The sequence below is a fragment of the Somniosus microcephalus genome, chromosome 28 (assembly GCF_052327205.1).
Source record: "Somniosus microcephalus isolate GS21.2 chromosome 28, FLI_Smic_1.0, whole genome shotgun sequence".
NCBI lineage: Eukaryota > Metazoa > Chordata > Chondrichthyes > Squaliformes > Somniosidae > Somniosus > Somniosus microcephalus.
Genome location: NC_141014.1, coordinates 16,599,231 through 16,615,242, shown reverse-complemented (window position 1 = coordinate 16,615,242; position 16,012 = coordinate 16,599,231). Strand labels below are relative to the sequence as shown.

At 46.7% G+C, this 16,012-nt stretch overlaps 1 protein-coding gene across 1 annotated transcript in view; it reads left to right on the top strand.

The window, feature by feature from the left end:
- Positions 1-5,401: 5,401 nt before the first annotated feature.
- The window catches only part of l3mbtl2 (L3MBTL histone methyl-lysine binding protein 2), a 111,916-nt gene continuing 101,305 nt past the window's right edge, over positions 5,402-16,012 (top strand). Inside the window, exons 1-2 of the mRNA XM_085969521.1 lie at positions 5,402-5,500; positions 10,503-10,743. Coding sequence (XP_085825647.1) covers positions 5,486-5,500; positions 10,503-10,743 — 256 coding nt within the window. The 5' untranslated portion in view covers positions 5,402-5,485. The remainder of the gene's footprint in view (positions 5,501-10,502; positions 10,744-16,012) is intronic.

Below are 16,012 nucleotides of genomic sequence, written 5' to 3'. Positions count from 1 at the left end.
GGACCGAGCGGCGTCAACGGGGGAGAGAGGCGAGAGAGAGCAGAGCGCAGCCGGTGTTCAAGGGCCGAGCAGTGTCAACGGGAGAGAGAGGCGCGCAGGAAAACGCGCAGAGCGCAGCCGGTGTTCAAGGGCCGAGCAGCGTCAGCGGGGAAGAAAGGAAAGCGCGGGAGACGCCATTTTAAGCCGCAGCGGGGAAGAAAGGAAAGTGCGGGAGACGCCATTTTAAGCCAGTCTAACCACACCCAAAAATGCCGAAGAGTGGCAGTATCACAGCGTTCGACAACGAAGTTGAAGATTGGACGCCATATGTCGAACGCATAGAAGTATACTGCAAGGCGAATGAAGTGCCAGATGACAAGAAAGCGCTGGTATTGTTGAATTCAATGGGTGCAAAAACGTATGGCTTACTATGAAACCTAGTAACCCCAGAGAAGCCAGTAGAAAAGGATTTTGAAAACATAGTGTCAATCCTACAGGACCACTTAAACCCCACACTGCTGCTGATAGCAGAAAGATTTAAGTTTCACAAAAGGAACCAGCGTAAAGACGAAAGTAATGCTGAGTATTTAACGGAACTGCGCAAGCTATCGAAACACTGCCAGTTTGGAATGGGACTAGCAGATACTTTAAGGGACAAGTTTGTGTGTGGGCTTCAAAGTGAAGGAACCCAGAAACGGCTTCTATCAGAAAAGGATCTTACGCTGGACAAGGCTTTCAGCATTGCAGTATCACACGAAGCAGCAGCACGGGGCGCTGCAGAGATACAACGGAGACCGCAAGAATATGGCACAAATGAAATGTCATACGGAACAGTGAAATGCTATCGCTGCGGCAGAACAACACACGACCATAATGATTGCTGGTTCAAGGACAAAGTGTGCAGACAGTGTGGAAAAGTAGGACACATAGCAAGAGTCTGCAGGTCGGGAAAGAAAACCAGCAGCAAGAAATCTCCACAGGAGAAGTACAAGAAGGTACATAAGGTGACGGAGAGTAGTTCAGACGAACAGAAAAGTGATACAGACTCCGGAATCAAGGAGCTGGGTTGTCTGAAACTACATAATGTGATCAAAACGGAGGATCACCAAACTATCTGGGTCACGCTCAAGATAGCAGGAGTCCAAGTGAAAATGGAATTGGACACAGGATCAGCCCTAACAGTCATAAACCGAAGGGACTACAAGCGGCTATTCTCACATATACCCATGAGAGATACAAAGATTGTCTTGAAGACGTACACGGGGCAAAAAGTCTACCCCAAAGGAAAAATAAGGGTGAACGTTATATATAACGGCAAGGAAACACCAAAAATGGACCTATATGTATTGCCAGATGGAGGACCACCACTACTAGGACGTCAATGGATCCGGAAGATACAGCTAGATTGGCATTCCATACAAGCACTGACTGTAGATGCCAAAAAGGATGATGACGTCACACCTGGACGACTGTCAAAAATGCTAACTGACGCACAAGAAGTGTTCCAGCAGGGACTCGGAACACTAAAAGGCATAACAGCGACGATCAAAATAGAGGAAAATGCAAGCCCAAAGTTTTTTAAGGCCAGACTGATACCTTATGTGACCCGCCCAGCCGTCGAAGCAGAGCTGGAAGGTTTGGAATGTTCAGGAGTACTGTCCAAAGTGGACTGGAGTGAGTGGGCTACACCCATCGTTCCTGTAATGAAGAGGTCGTTGAGTAATACGCCTGGGGAACCAAAGAAGGTTTGCATCTGTGGGTACTTTAAGGTGACAGTGAACCCAGTCCTTCACACTGTGTAATATCCGCTTCCGCGGATTGAAGATATTTTCGCCTCGCTATCTGGAGGGAAACGCTTCACTAAGATTGATCTGGCCCAGGTGTACCTGCAAATGGAGGTAGAAGAAGCCTCGAAACAGTACCTCACGATCAACACTCATAAAGGTCTTTACCAATACAACCGGCTGGTGTTCGGGGTAGCATCAGCTCCGGCTATTTGGCAAAGGGCAATGGATCAAGTCCTGCAAGGGATTCCAGGGACCCAGTGTTATTTGGACGACATCCTGGTCACGGGCGAAAATGACAGTGATCACCTCGCCAACCTGGAGCAGGTGCTCACTAGATTGAAGGAATATTGGCTCCGAGCTAATCGCCACAAATGCGAGTTTTTCCAGAAGCAGATCTCGTATTGTGGCCACGTCATTGATAAAGAGGGGTTACATAAGTCCCCTGAAAAGATTGAGGCAGTAGTCAAGGCTCCGGCACCGGAAAATGTGTCACAACTGAGGTCGTTCCTCGGGCTGGTGAACTACTACCATAAGTTCTTGCCGAATTTGTCTACAGTACTACACCCACTGAACACCCTACTGCAAACGGGGGTACCATGGAAGTGGAGTGACGAATGTAAACGAGCTTTCCAGAAGAGCAAAGCATTGATCACATCAAAAGAGGTGTTGGCTCATTTCAACCCAGCACTACCAATTCGGTTGGCGTGTGATGCATCACCCTATGGCATTGGAGCGGTGCTGTTGCACAAATTCCCGGATGGCTCGGAGAGGCCAGTAGCCTTTGCGTCTCGGCCACTAACCTCAGCCGAGCGTAACTACGCCCAGATTGACAGGGAGGCCCTCAGCCTAGTGTGGGGAGTGAAAAAGTTCAATCACTATCTGCACGGGCAGAAGTTCACCTTGCTGACTGACCACCAACCACTTGTCTCCATCTTTAATCCAAAGAAGGGCATTCCGGTGATGACTGCGCAACGGCTACAAAGATGGTCCCTTTTTCTAGGGGCGCACCAATATGAAATTGAGTATAAGGGCACGAAACAGCATGGAAACGCTGATGGGCTATCACGCCTGCCACTGCCTACTGCGGAGGAAGCTCCAGCAGTGGATCCTGTCGAAATATTTCATTCGACTATAATTGAATGCTTGCCAGTAACTAACGCTGGTATAGAGAAGGAGACCCGAAATGACCCGACACTGTCTCGGGTATATGATTTGACGGTGAAGGGATGGCCAGCACATGGCGACTCACTGTTGCCAGCATTCTCATCCAGAAGAGAACAGCTGTCAATATGCCAGGGGACCTTGATGTGTGGATCCCGAGTGGTAATTCCACCCAAGTTAAGGGAGAGAGTGCTCAATGAGCTTCACGAAGGTCATCTGGGAGGGGTGAAAATGAAAAGCCTTGCTAGGGCTTATGTGTGGTGGCCGGGGATCGATCAACAAATCGAGGACCTGTCAAAGAGCTGCTCAGGATGCCAGAAGGTCCAAAATGCACCACCACAGGCCCCTCTACACCCATGGGAGTGGCTCTCATCTCCATGGCAACGGGTGCATATTGATTTTGCTGGTCCATTCATGGACTCAATGTTTTTAATAGCCGTGGATGCGCACTCGAAATGGCCTGAGGTGATCAAAATGTCCTCCACCACCACGGAGAAAACTATTGCAGTCCTACGGACCATTTTTGCCAGGAACGGCTTGCCAGAGCAGATTTGCTCTGATAATGGACCACAGTTTGTGTCCGAAGAGTTTCGAAGATTTATGAAAAGGAATGGGGTAAGGCATTACACATCCGCCCCGTATCATCCAGCCACAAATGGATTGGCTGAGAGGTTCGTACAAACCTTTAAAAAAGCAGTAAAGGCCATGTGCGATGACGACATTCCACTGCAGCATAAGGTGGACAATTTCCCGTTAGCCTACAGAAATGCGACACATGCAGTCACCAACCAGGCCCCGGCCATGATGTTCTTTAACCGAAGGTTGAGGTCTCATCTGGATTTGCTCAGACCAAATGTACGAAGAGATGTTGAGAATAAGCAATTCCAGCACATCAATGAGAAGCCGACAAGGAGCTTCAATGTAGGGCAACCAGTCTTGGCCCGCGACTACCGAACAGAGAAATGGCAACCAGGAACGATATGCACACGGCAGGGCCCACTAATGTACACAGTGGATGTTGGGGAGAACATTGTGAGATGCCATGCTGACCAGATCCTAGAGTCACAGGAACGAGTCAACCCCATACGTACCACAGAAACCACAGAACCACAGAAACCCCACAGTGCAGATAGAGGCCATTTCAGCCCATCGAGCCTGCACCGACACATATCCCACCCGATCCCTGTGACCCCTACACCAACACATATCCCACCCTATCCCCAAACCCCACGTATTTAATCCCCCTAACACTAAGGGTCAATTTTTAAATTTTTTTATCATAGCCAATCAACCTAACCCGCACATCTTTGGACTGTGGGAGGAAACCGGAGCACCCGGAGGAAACCCACGCAAACACGGGGAGAATGTGCAAACTCCACACAGACAGTCACCCGAGGCCGGATTCGAACCCGGGTCCCTGGCGCTGTGAGGCAACAGTGCTAACCACTATGCCACGTACCTGGTGAGGAACCCGACATACAGGTCGCATCTACCCCAGAAACAGTAGCATCGGAAGCTGATGAACCAACCGACGACAGCGGGCCAGAATCGCCTCCGCACCAAGAGCAAGACACTCGGGAAAGGCGCTATCCAGAAAGGATCAGGAAGCCTCCCCAAAGACGGAATTTATAAATAGACTATTTTCAGCTAATGTTGCATGTTAAAAGTGTTAATTGTAATTAGTTGATATTCAATTGTTAAATGAGTGTTATGGTACTGTTAATCTAAAAGGGGAGGAATTGTAATGTATGTACCTTTTATAAGGGAGAGAACTACTTTTTACAGCTCCTGTATACTGTAGTACCGGCAGTGACCACACCTGTATATAAACCCTGAGTAGGGATCTGGATAGTTAGTTCTAGAGTAACCCTCATTCAGTAAACACCTGTTGATCGTTCCCTGCAGTCTCTTGTCTAATTATTGAAGGACACAACATCAAGATACACGGATCTAACAGAGTCGTCTTTTGTTTCTTTACTTATATAAATGCAAGTCTTTCTTTCTTTTACTTGTCCCATTACCATCTTCTTTTGCCTTGCACCATCATCCCTTGTGTCTCTTAATCTCTCCTGCCTTCCACCCTATCACAGACCTTCCCTTTTGTTCTTCCCTGCCCCAACCCCTTCCCTGCCCCTTCACTTGCTTAAAAATCTGTTACATCTCTAACTTTTTCCAGTTCTGACGAAGGGTCTTCGACCTGAAACGTTAACTCTGTTTCTCTCTCCACAGATGCAGCCTGACCTGCTGAGTATTTCCAGCATTTTCTGTTTTTTTATTATTGGACAACTGAATTTGTTTCAGTGGGATAAAAAGCTTCAAATGATCAGGAGCAGCCTATAATGGAGTTAATGGAACACCACTTCTGATGGACTACATCTCCCAGAGTGCTTTGCAAACCCAGCAGCTATTCAGTACGAGCACTTTCCATTGGCTAAGGAGGACGATGGTCCCCTCCAGTAAGAGAGCACGTTATTAAGGAGCTGGCCCTTCCTAAGATGGCAGTATTGGATGCAATGAGTTCCTGAGTTTAAACATCAAGTTGCACAGAGCCCGAGCAGATGGGGGAAAAGATTGTGAGTTCTTTTTAAAAAGTGCACCGAATGAATTAAAAATAAGAACGTTTTGTGTAGCTTAAGAACAAAAGAGGCGAGCTGCCAGTTAGTTGTATGACGGTTCCGAGTCTTGTCTCTCACAATGAATGACTATTTAAAAGTTGATGTTCCCTCACCCACAGATTGTGTTTGCAATGATTTCACTGCTTGTTTTTAAGTTAGTTTGTTTGTTTCCAGCTGAGTACTTTGGAAGCAAACAGCGAGATATTGTTGCCAAGATAATATACGGTCCGAGTGAGAGATAGTGGGTCTCGAGGGTGTTGTCATTGTTGCTAAATGTTTGTGTCTGATGTCCTACATTGTGAGCAAAGTAGTTATGGTTGAATTCTAATGTCCTAGACAAGGCAGTCATCTCGCAACAATGTTATCAGATTTAGTAATCTATTGTGCAGTCCTCTTGTTTGCTCTGTTCAATGGTTAACAGGTAAAGCAAGTGATTGCTGCAACAAATGTCTTATTTGTTCAGACTCTTTCCCCCCCCCCCCTCAATAATTTTCACTGTTTCCAGGACTTTTTATGCAAAATTGCCATACCGAAAATCATAGAATTTGTCGTGGAATCATCTGCTGTTAGTTGATAATTATAACTGGAATACTTTCTCGATAGCAAATTAATTTAGAATCATAGAATGGTTACAGCACAGAAAGAGGCCATTCGGCCCGTCGAGCCCGTACTGGATAATGTCTGGTCATTCTGGGCCTATACTCATGGAATTTAGAAGAATGAGAGGTGATCTTATTGAAACATATCAGATACTGAGGGGGATCAACAAGGTAGATGCAGAGAGGATGTTTCCCCTCGTGGGGAAATCTAGAACTCGGGGACACAGTTTCAGAATAAAGGGTCGCCCTTTTAGAACTGAGATGAGGAGGAATTTCTTCTCTCAATGGGTCGTAAATCTGTGGAATTCTCTGCCCCAGAGAGCCGTGGAGGCTGGGTCATTAAATACATTTAAGGTGGAGATAGACAGACAGATTTTTACAAGATAAGGGAGTGAAGGGTTATGGGGAGCGGGCGGGGAAGTGGCTTTGAGCCCAAGATCAGCCATGATCTTATTGAATGGCGGAGCAGGCTCGAAGGGCCAAGTGGCCTACTCCTGCTCCTATTTCTTTATGTTCTTGTGTTGTATAACATGATTATTTTGGAAAAAAAGGATTGTAACTTTTGAAATGTTTCATTTGAAAAATTGGAATAAAGTTGATGAGTTTGACACCGGCAAAAGTGGGGCTTTTGTTTTAACGGCAGTCCTCTGGCAGTTTGAGCCTAAACAGTGAGTGTTGACAGACTAGCTGCGCAGCATTTGAGGCTGAACCTGTGCTCGCCCCAATCTCTACACACAGCAACTCGCAGTCAGTTGGGGCAGGGTCGGTCTCAGCTGTGCTGTCGGAGGCCACGTGGAGAGTGGGTAAAACCAGAGGAGACAGCCAACAGCAGGTTCCATTTATACAGCGTTTTTAAAAAAGAACTGCCCCAAGTGGCTTCATAGATTAAGCATATGGAAGATGGAGGCCAAGCATGGAAAGGAGATATTAAAAGGGGTGACCAAACATTTGGTACATTTACACCTCTTCTAGACCCATCTTTTTGTTTCTTTGCTTGTCCCATTACCATCTCCTTTTGCTTTGTACAATCATACCTGTTGTGTATGTACCTTTTTTAAGAGAAGAACTGATTTTATACTGCAGTACCGGCAGTGACCACCCCTGTCTAAAAGGCCCTAGCAGGCTTCTGTACTTCAGTCTGACGGTACCCTCTGTTCAGTAAAATACCTGTTTAATTGTTCTCCCGCAGTCCGTGTATTATTGAGGCGTGGACTTTACAATACCTTTTGTCATTTAATCTCTCCTGCCTTCCACCCTATCTCAGACCTTCCCTTTTGTTCTTTCCTCCCCGTTCCCAGCCCCTACACTTGCGTAAAACCTGCTATATCTCCAACCTTTTCCAGTTCTGACAAAGGGTCATCGACCTGAAACGTTAACTCTGTTTCTCTCTCCACAGATGCTGCCTGACCTGCTGAGTGTTTCCAGCATTTTCTGTTCACATTTCAGATTTCCAGTATCCGCAGTATTTTGCCTTTTTGTATTTGGTGGAAGAGACTGATTTGGAGGAGATTTTTATTGGAGAGAAGAGGCGTTCCTCCCTTTCCACCACCACCCCATTTCCATGCAGGAAGACATGGTCTCTGTCCACCTACACTATGAATCAAAGCAATACAAAACAGCAACAATAAGCAGTCGGGGAAAGGTTAAGCAATACTTACTATGTGAGGGTAATTTTATGCTAACCTGCCCGGGCGAGAAACTGACGGGATTGGGTGGGACCCCGTCCAATATTGGTTTTACACCCCGTCCAATATTGCTCTCTGTTTACTTCACTGGAGAGTAAAGTAACGACTGGTGTAAAACCAGTGTTGCGCTCGATCCCGTTAGTTTCCCAATGGGCGGGTTAGGATAAAATTACCCTCTTTATCTCTGATTCTTTCTAAATGTCCTCTCTCAAAAAAAGAAAGACTTGCATTTACATAACGCCATTCATAACCTCGGGACATCCCAAAGCACTTTACAACCAATGAAGTACTTTTTGAAGTGTAGTCACTGTTGTAATGTGGGAAACGCGGCAGCCAATTTGCGCACAGCAAGCTCCCACAAACAGCAGTGTAATAATGACCAGATAATCTGTTTTAGTGATGTTGATTGAGGGATAAATATTGGCCCCAGGACACCGGGGAGAACTCCCCAGCTCCTCTTCGAAATGGTGCCATGGGATCGTTTACGCCCAGCTGAGAGAGCAGACGGGGCCTCGGTTTAACGTCTCATCCAAAAGACGGCACCTCCAACAGTGCAGCACTCCCTCAGCACTGCACTGGAGTGTCAGCCTAGATTTTTGTGCTAAAGTCTCTGGAATGAGAGATAACCTTCTGACTCCGAGGTGGGAGTGCTACCAACTGAATCATGGCTGACGGTGTTTCCTCCCTCTTGCAATGCTTCTCATTTAAATGATCAGCATTTACCTTATGATGGAACCATGTTTCAAATTGTGTTCAAAGTTCCCAGGCATGGGCTGGTGGACTCCCAACTGATTGTGTATTACACAGTATAACAGACAAAATCTAGTGTTGGACACGTGAATAACGTTGAGGATCTGTTCTGTGCTGAAGTGCAGCAGGATCGTGGAATGATACAGCACAGGAGGCGGCCATTCGGCCCATCGTGCCTGTGCTGGCTCATTGAAAGAGCGATCGATTAGTCCAACTCCCCCCTGCTCTTTTCCCATAGCCCTGCAATCTTTTCCCCTTCATTTAGCCAATTCTCTTTTGAAAGTTATTATTAAATCTGCTTCCATTGTGTGACAAATGTCAAGATAGAATGTTATGCTCACTGGGGGCATTGTGGGGTTGATCCATTGTTAGTGTAATAAGTGCCAGGAAGGGATTTACTGTTCATTTGATTTGGGAGTGGGAGGGTTGTGATTAAAGCCAATCTACAGTTTTATGCTAACTGTGGAGGGAGCGGTTGAGCGGGATGCTGTGTTCGAGTGCAATGGATACCATTGCTCTGGTAGTGTAAGCGTGGCTTGTCCTATTAATGTGCTGGTGCAGGCATAAATGCTTTGTCACCATTTACCAGAATTCAATAAGTACCTTGTTCTCTATTGCTGAGATCCTCATCATCCATGCTTTTGTTACCGCTAGACTTGACTATTCCAATGCACTCCTGGCTGGCTTCCCATGTTCCACCCTATGTAAACTTGAGGTCATCCCAAACTCTGACACCCGTGTCTTAACTCGCACCAAATCCCATTCACCCATCAGCCCTGTGCTCACTGACACCTACATTGGCTCCCGGTTAAGCAACGCCTCGATTTTCAAAATTCCTCATCCTTGCTTTCAAATCCCTCCATGACCTCGCCCCTCCCTATCTCTGTAACCTCCTCCAGCCCCACAACCCTCCGAGATCTCTGCACTCCTCCTGAGCATACCTGATTACAATCGCTCCTCCATTGGTGGCCGTGCCTTCTACTGCCTACCATCTCCTTTTGCCTTGCACCAGCATCCCTTTTGTCATTTAATCTCTCCTGCCTATCACAGACCTTCCCTTGTGTCCTTTCCTTCCCTCCCCCCTTTCCCTGCCTCTGTACTTGCCTTAAGCTCTGGAATTCCCTCCCTAAATCTCTCTGCCTCTCTCTCCTTTAAGATGTTTCTTAAAACCTTCTTTGACCAAACTTTTGGTCATCTGCCCTAATATCTCCTTATGTGGCTCGGAGTCAAATTTTGGTTTATAACACTCCTGTGAAGTGCCTTGGGACATTTTACTATGTTTAAGGTGCTATATAATTACATGTTGTTGTAAAAAGAATGAGTGTGCTAAGTTTGACTGTTAGAAATAATGGGCCATGGGCAAGAACAACTTGCATGTTTATAGCGCCTTCCTCGGTCTCCTACACTGTTTCAATGAAGCTCAACGTAAGCTCGAGGAACAGCACCTCATCTTTTGATTAGGCACTTTACAGCCTTCTGGACTCAACATCGAGTTCAACAATTTCAAATCATAACCGCGGCCCCTATTTTTTCAGACGGCAGCTGTTGCTGATGATTCTGCTATTCTCCTTTACACCTCCTCAAGACCCAATTTTTGTTTCTTAACTTGTCCCATTACCATCTCCTTTCGCCTTGCACCATCATCCCTTTTGTCATTTAATCTCTCCTGCCTCCCACCCTATCACAGACTTTCCCTTTTGTCCTTTCCTCCCCTTCCCCCCCCCCCCCCCCCTTTCCCTGCCTCTACTTGCTGAGAACCTTTTCCAGTTCTGATGAAGGTCATTGACCTGAGATGTTAACTCTGTTTCTCTCTCCACAGATGCTGCCTGACCACCTGAGTATTCCCAGCATTTTCTGTTTTTATTTTGATGGTTTAGTTTGTACTCTGACCCAAGTGCTCCTATTTTTTTTTTTTTATACCTGTAGAATGATACAGAAATGGCCTTTGACGGTGTTGGCGATGATGACTATGGCCTGTTTGATGGATATGATAGTCTGGAAGACCATGGCGGCAGCAGCAGCGATGAAAACTACATCACAGAGGAATCAAGTGATGACAGCACTGAAGATGAGGAAGGTGGCCAGCAGCAGCAGGACTTGGAGCCTGAGTCAGCATTAGGAGTGATGAATGATGATGACTCATCGATCGATGGAAAGCTTGGAATGGGTACACACTTTTTACATTTTATATCTGTTCATGTGTAACACAGTTTGAGTGTTGGCGGTGGGGGGGTCGCAAAGATTTGAATCATTGTTTGTTTATGCTGGAGTCCTAACGCTGTGGCTGCTGAATCAAAATGGTAGCTTGGCACGGATAGGGGCCAATCTAAGTCTGAGCCAGAAACTAAATCAGGGGAGGTGAAGCTTGCTACTAGTAAGGATCCAGTGAATGCAATCACTAAGTTGGGAGGAACAGTAAGTTGTGTAGATGGGAGTAGGCAGTTACAGAGAGACATAGACAGATTAAGTGAGTGGACGCAACCTGGCAGATTGCAGAATCATACAAGGATCATTAAAGGAGGCGAAGGAGGTACAGGAAACTTTCGATTAACCGGCACCTAAATAACCGGAAATGTCAGTTAACCGGCAAAATTCAGGAGTAGGTTCAAGTAACTTTTATTACTTGCCTTCCTCCATGTGTTGCTGTGCAAGGGTGTGGCTGCAACTGTTGCTAAGCTACAGAGACGCTTGGAACTTGTGGCCATTGTTTTGAACCTGTTGCTAAGCAACAGGGTTTGTTGCTTTATACGGCGCTCTCAGCTCCGTATCTTTTACTATAGCTTTCGGTTATCCGGAATTGTTGATGAGCCGGCACCACGTCGGTCCTGTCCGTGCCGGATTTTAAAAAAAGTTTCCTGTAGAAAGATTGGTTTGGGGGGGGGGGGGGGAAGGTGGTGGAGTTAGCATTGGAAAAGCCGGTCCCGGGCTGCATGGGACTGGCAAGAGAGCCATGGGGCCGCGCAGCTTAGCGGGAACGTTGGTATCAAAGGCTGGTAAATGGAGTTAAGATTCAGATCAGCCATGAGCAAATTAAATGGCAGAACAGGCTCGAAGGGCTGAGTGATCTACTCCTGTTCTTGTTATAAAGTGGGAAATGAGCATTTTTCTTTGCTCGGCAAGGTGTCTGACAGGAGGCCGCCATTCGGCCCATCGTGCCTGCGCTGGCTCTTTGAACGAGCTCTCCAATTAGTCTCACTCCCCCTGCTCTTTCCCCACAGCCCTGCAAATTTCTTTTGAAAGTTATTATTGAACCTGCTTCCACCACCCTTTCAGGCAGCGCGTTCCAGATCACAACAACTCGCTTTGTTTTATTTAAAAAAAAAAATTCTCCTCATTTTCACTTCACCCCCCCCCCCCCCGGCCCCCTTGGTTCTTTTGCCAATTATCTTAAATCTGTGTCCTCTGGTTACCAACCCTCCTGCCAGTGGAAAGTCCCTCTCCATCTACTCTATCAAAACCGATAAGAGTTCATTGTGTGGACGTGTGAGGCCATCCACTTTGGATCCAAGAGAGAGAAATCGGAATTTTTTATAAATGGCGCGAGACTAGAAACTGTGGAGGAGTAAAGGGATTTGGGTGTCAAGGTACAGCAATCACTAAAAGCGATTGCACAGCTCCACAAAGTAATCAAAAAGGCTAATGAAATGTTGGCTTTTATATTATGATGGTTAAAGTGCTAAATTATGAGGGCATGTTGCATTTGAATGCCATTGAATCTAGCTAGTTGAAGGTTGATCTAATTGAGGTTGTTTAAAATGATCAAAGGCTATGATATACAGAGAAGCTGTTTCTCCTGGTTGGGGGAAAGCCAGAATATCACAGAATCACAGAAACCCCACAATGCAGATAGAGGCCATTTCGGCCCTTCGAGCCTGCACCGACACATATCCCACCCGATCCCTGTAACCCCTACACCAACACATATCCCACCCTATCCCTGTAACCCCACGTATTTAATCCCCCTAATAAAGAGGCATAATAAAATTAGAGTTCGGCCATTCGGGAGTGATGTCGGGAAGCACTTTTTCACTCAAAGGGTAGAGGAAATGTGGAATTCTCTTCCACAGAAGGACGTGGATGCTATATCAATTGAAATTTTCAAGATTGAGCTCAACAAATTTTTAGTAGGTAAGGGGTATTGAGCAATGTTTCCCCCTAATTTTATTTGGGTGCGCTGCTCCTTTAAGGGGCTGTGCGCGGCGCATGCGCAAAACATAGCATTGGAAAAGCCGGTCCCGGGACCGGCAGAGAGCCATGGGGCTGCGCAGCTTAGAGGGAACGTTGGTATCAAAGGCTGGTAAATGGAGTTAAGATTCCGATCAGCCATGAGCAAATGAAATGGCAGAACAGGCTCGACGGGCTGAGTGATCTACTCCTGTTCCTATGTTATGATGTTGGAAATGAGCATTTTTCTTTGCTCAGCAAGGTGTCTGATGTGTGCAAAGCCCATCACCATATTTAAGTTTCCACATTGAGCTACTGCAAAGCCTACGTTTGATCGTAGAGTTTCTGTTTGCCCCATGTGGAGTACGCACGTCTCCTTGTAGGGACACCGGCCACTTACCCAAATCCAGAGAGCTTAGACACAGGTTGGCAAGAGCTATGACTTAGAAACCCCCAATGGCTGGAGTTTAGCCAGCTAAAATCAGAAGAAGACAAGATAGAAGAAACATATTTATTTAATAATGTATAACCTTTAAAAGCATCCCATGATGCTTAAAAAGGTGTCAAGAAAACAGATGTTGAGCCAAAGGAGCGATTAGAAGGGGTGAAAGAGGTGGGTTTTAAGGAGGGTCTTAAAGGAGCAGAAGGAGATAGAAAGATTGGTTTGGGGGGGGCGGGGGTTTAATTCGAGAGGCTGGAACCTAGGCAGCTAAAGCCCTGGGTGCCAAATGGTGGGGCAAAAGGAGTGGGTGATGCAAAAGAGGTCAGAGTCAGAAATGGACAGTATGGCGGTTGGAGGAATTGTAGGGCTGGCTCTGAAGGAGGTTATGGAGAGGGGCGAGGCCATGGAAGCTTTGAGAACATAACAAGAATTAGGAGCAGGAGTAGGCCATACAGCCCATCGAGCCTGCTCCGCCATTCAATAAGATCATGGCTGATCTTCGACCTCCACTCCACTTTCCTGCCCGATCTCCATATCCCTTGATTTGCCAAGAGTCCAAAAATCTATCTATCTCAGCCTTGAATATACTCAACTATTCAGCATCCACAGCCCTCTGGGGTAGAGAATTCCAAAGATTCGCAATCCTCTTGAGTGAAGAAATTCCTCCTCATCTCAGTCTTAAATGGCCGATCCCTTATCCTGAGACTATGCCCCCCTGGTTCTAGACTCTCCAGCCAGGGGAAGCAACCTCTCATCATTTACCCTGTCAATCCCCTTCAGAATCTTATATGATGCAATGAGATCACCTCTCATTCTTCTAAATTCCAGAACATATAGGCTCAATCTCTCCTCCTAGGGTAACCATCTCATCCCAGGGATCAATCTAGTGAACCTTTTGTTGCACTGCCTCTAAGGCAAGTATGTCCCTCCTCGGATAAGGAGACCAAAACTGTGCACTATGTACTCCAGGTGTGGTTTTGCCAAAGCCCTGTACAATTGTAGTAAGACTTCCTTACTGTTGTACTCCAATCCCCTTGCAATAAAGGCCAACATGCCGTTTGCCTTCCTAACTGCTTGCTGAATCTGCATGCTAGCTTTGTGTTTCCTGTATGAGGACACCTTAATTTCTCTGAAACACAAGAATTAAAATTTTAAATTTGAGATTTTGCGGAACCTGGGGCCTAATATAGATTAGTAAGAATGGGTTTGATGGGGGATGACTTGATCTGGGGAAGAAAGGGTTTTGAATAGCTGAAGATTATGGAGGGTGGGAGGCTGGGCAGGGGCACGTTGGAGTAATTGAATCTGGAAGTGACAAAAGTATCAGTGAGAGCTTCAGAAGGTTAGCTAAGTTAGGGATGGAGGTGGGTGAAGTTACAGAGATGGTCTGTGTGATGGAGACCATATTGGAATAGCACACTGAGGTTGGGAGCAGTCTGGCTCAGCCTGAGACACCGGCCAGGGAAGGGGATAGAGTCGGTGGTGGGGCCATGTTTGTGGCGGAGCCAAATAAAATGGCTTTGGTCTTCCCGGTGTTTGTCTGGAGGAAGTTGTGGCTCATCCAAGACTGGATGTTTGACAAACCATTTGACAGCATAGAGGCTGTGGAAGGGTCAGAGGTAATTGTTAAGTAGAGGTGGGTGTCATCAGCGGCATGTAGAAACTGACCTCCTATCTGCAGCTGCTGTTGCCAAGGAGTAGCATGTAGATGAGGAAAAGGATGGGGTCAAGAATGGATCCTTGGGGGGACTCTGGAGGTGGTCATGCAAGGGTGGGCAGAAAACCTATTGCGAGGAATGCTCTGGTTACAGCACAGAGCATGAATGAGCTTTCCACTGTCTGTTCAGCTGGGGCATTGGAAGCTGGGTGATATGGAGCTGAGTGGGAAGAATCCTGGCCCCCCAGTGACCGGTCTATCTCTCCAGGTTCCATCAGTGGGGCAGGCTGGTTGGCCAATCACTAATGGTGAGTGCCCTGAAGTACAGAGTACCTGCCTGTCTAAGGTATCCAATTACTGGATCTTCCTTAGATGGTTAACTGGGTTCCATGCTTCCATTTTCAGGTGTGTCATCTAGGAGCCATCTTGATGTGAAATGGGTGCTTTCCTGTTGACCTGCAGCAAAGAGGCTTGTGACTAGTTGGTCATCAGACAACCGACAGGGATGGGTTTGAGCTCTTATTAGGTGGACAGCACATCCTGGAAGCACCTCATGAGTGGCATGGAGAGCACAACTCACGTGAGATACATGAGTGCATTGGCACTGTTCTCCTGACCACAGAATGGACACACACAATATCCAACTGAATGAAGGTTCCACCAGTTGGAGATGCAAAGCTTCAGCAGCAGCTCCTTGCTGCTCTGTCCCCTATTCAAGCCAGGCACCAAACCTTAGTTGGCTTGGCTTCCGACCCTACTTCCACTGAGCCCCTTCCAGCAACTGTGTTGCTAAGCCTCGGGTTTCCAATCTGCGATACATCCTGCATAGGGTGTTGGAACACCCTATGCAGGACAGCTTGGAATATGCTAGCTGCTTTGATGTTCTCAATATCAAAAGTGATTCTGCCAACAACACTATCACCTGCAATATTTTCAGAATGGAGGGGCTATTGACAACATGGACGGTTAGGGGGTTGGGTTTAAGATTGGGGGTTAGTGGCTCGGGTTTGAAACCACTATTGGCAATGCTTTTGATAACGCTGTTGTCATTAAATGCATCCCTTGTGGAATGCCTGGAACAGACATTCCAATCCCACATGCTTTATGCCGTCCACCGTTGGCCATCAAATTGAATGTGTGGCGGTGAACAGCCTTGCTTTACTCCCCTTTCGA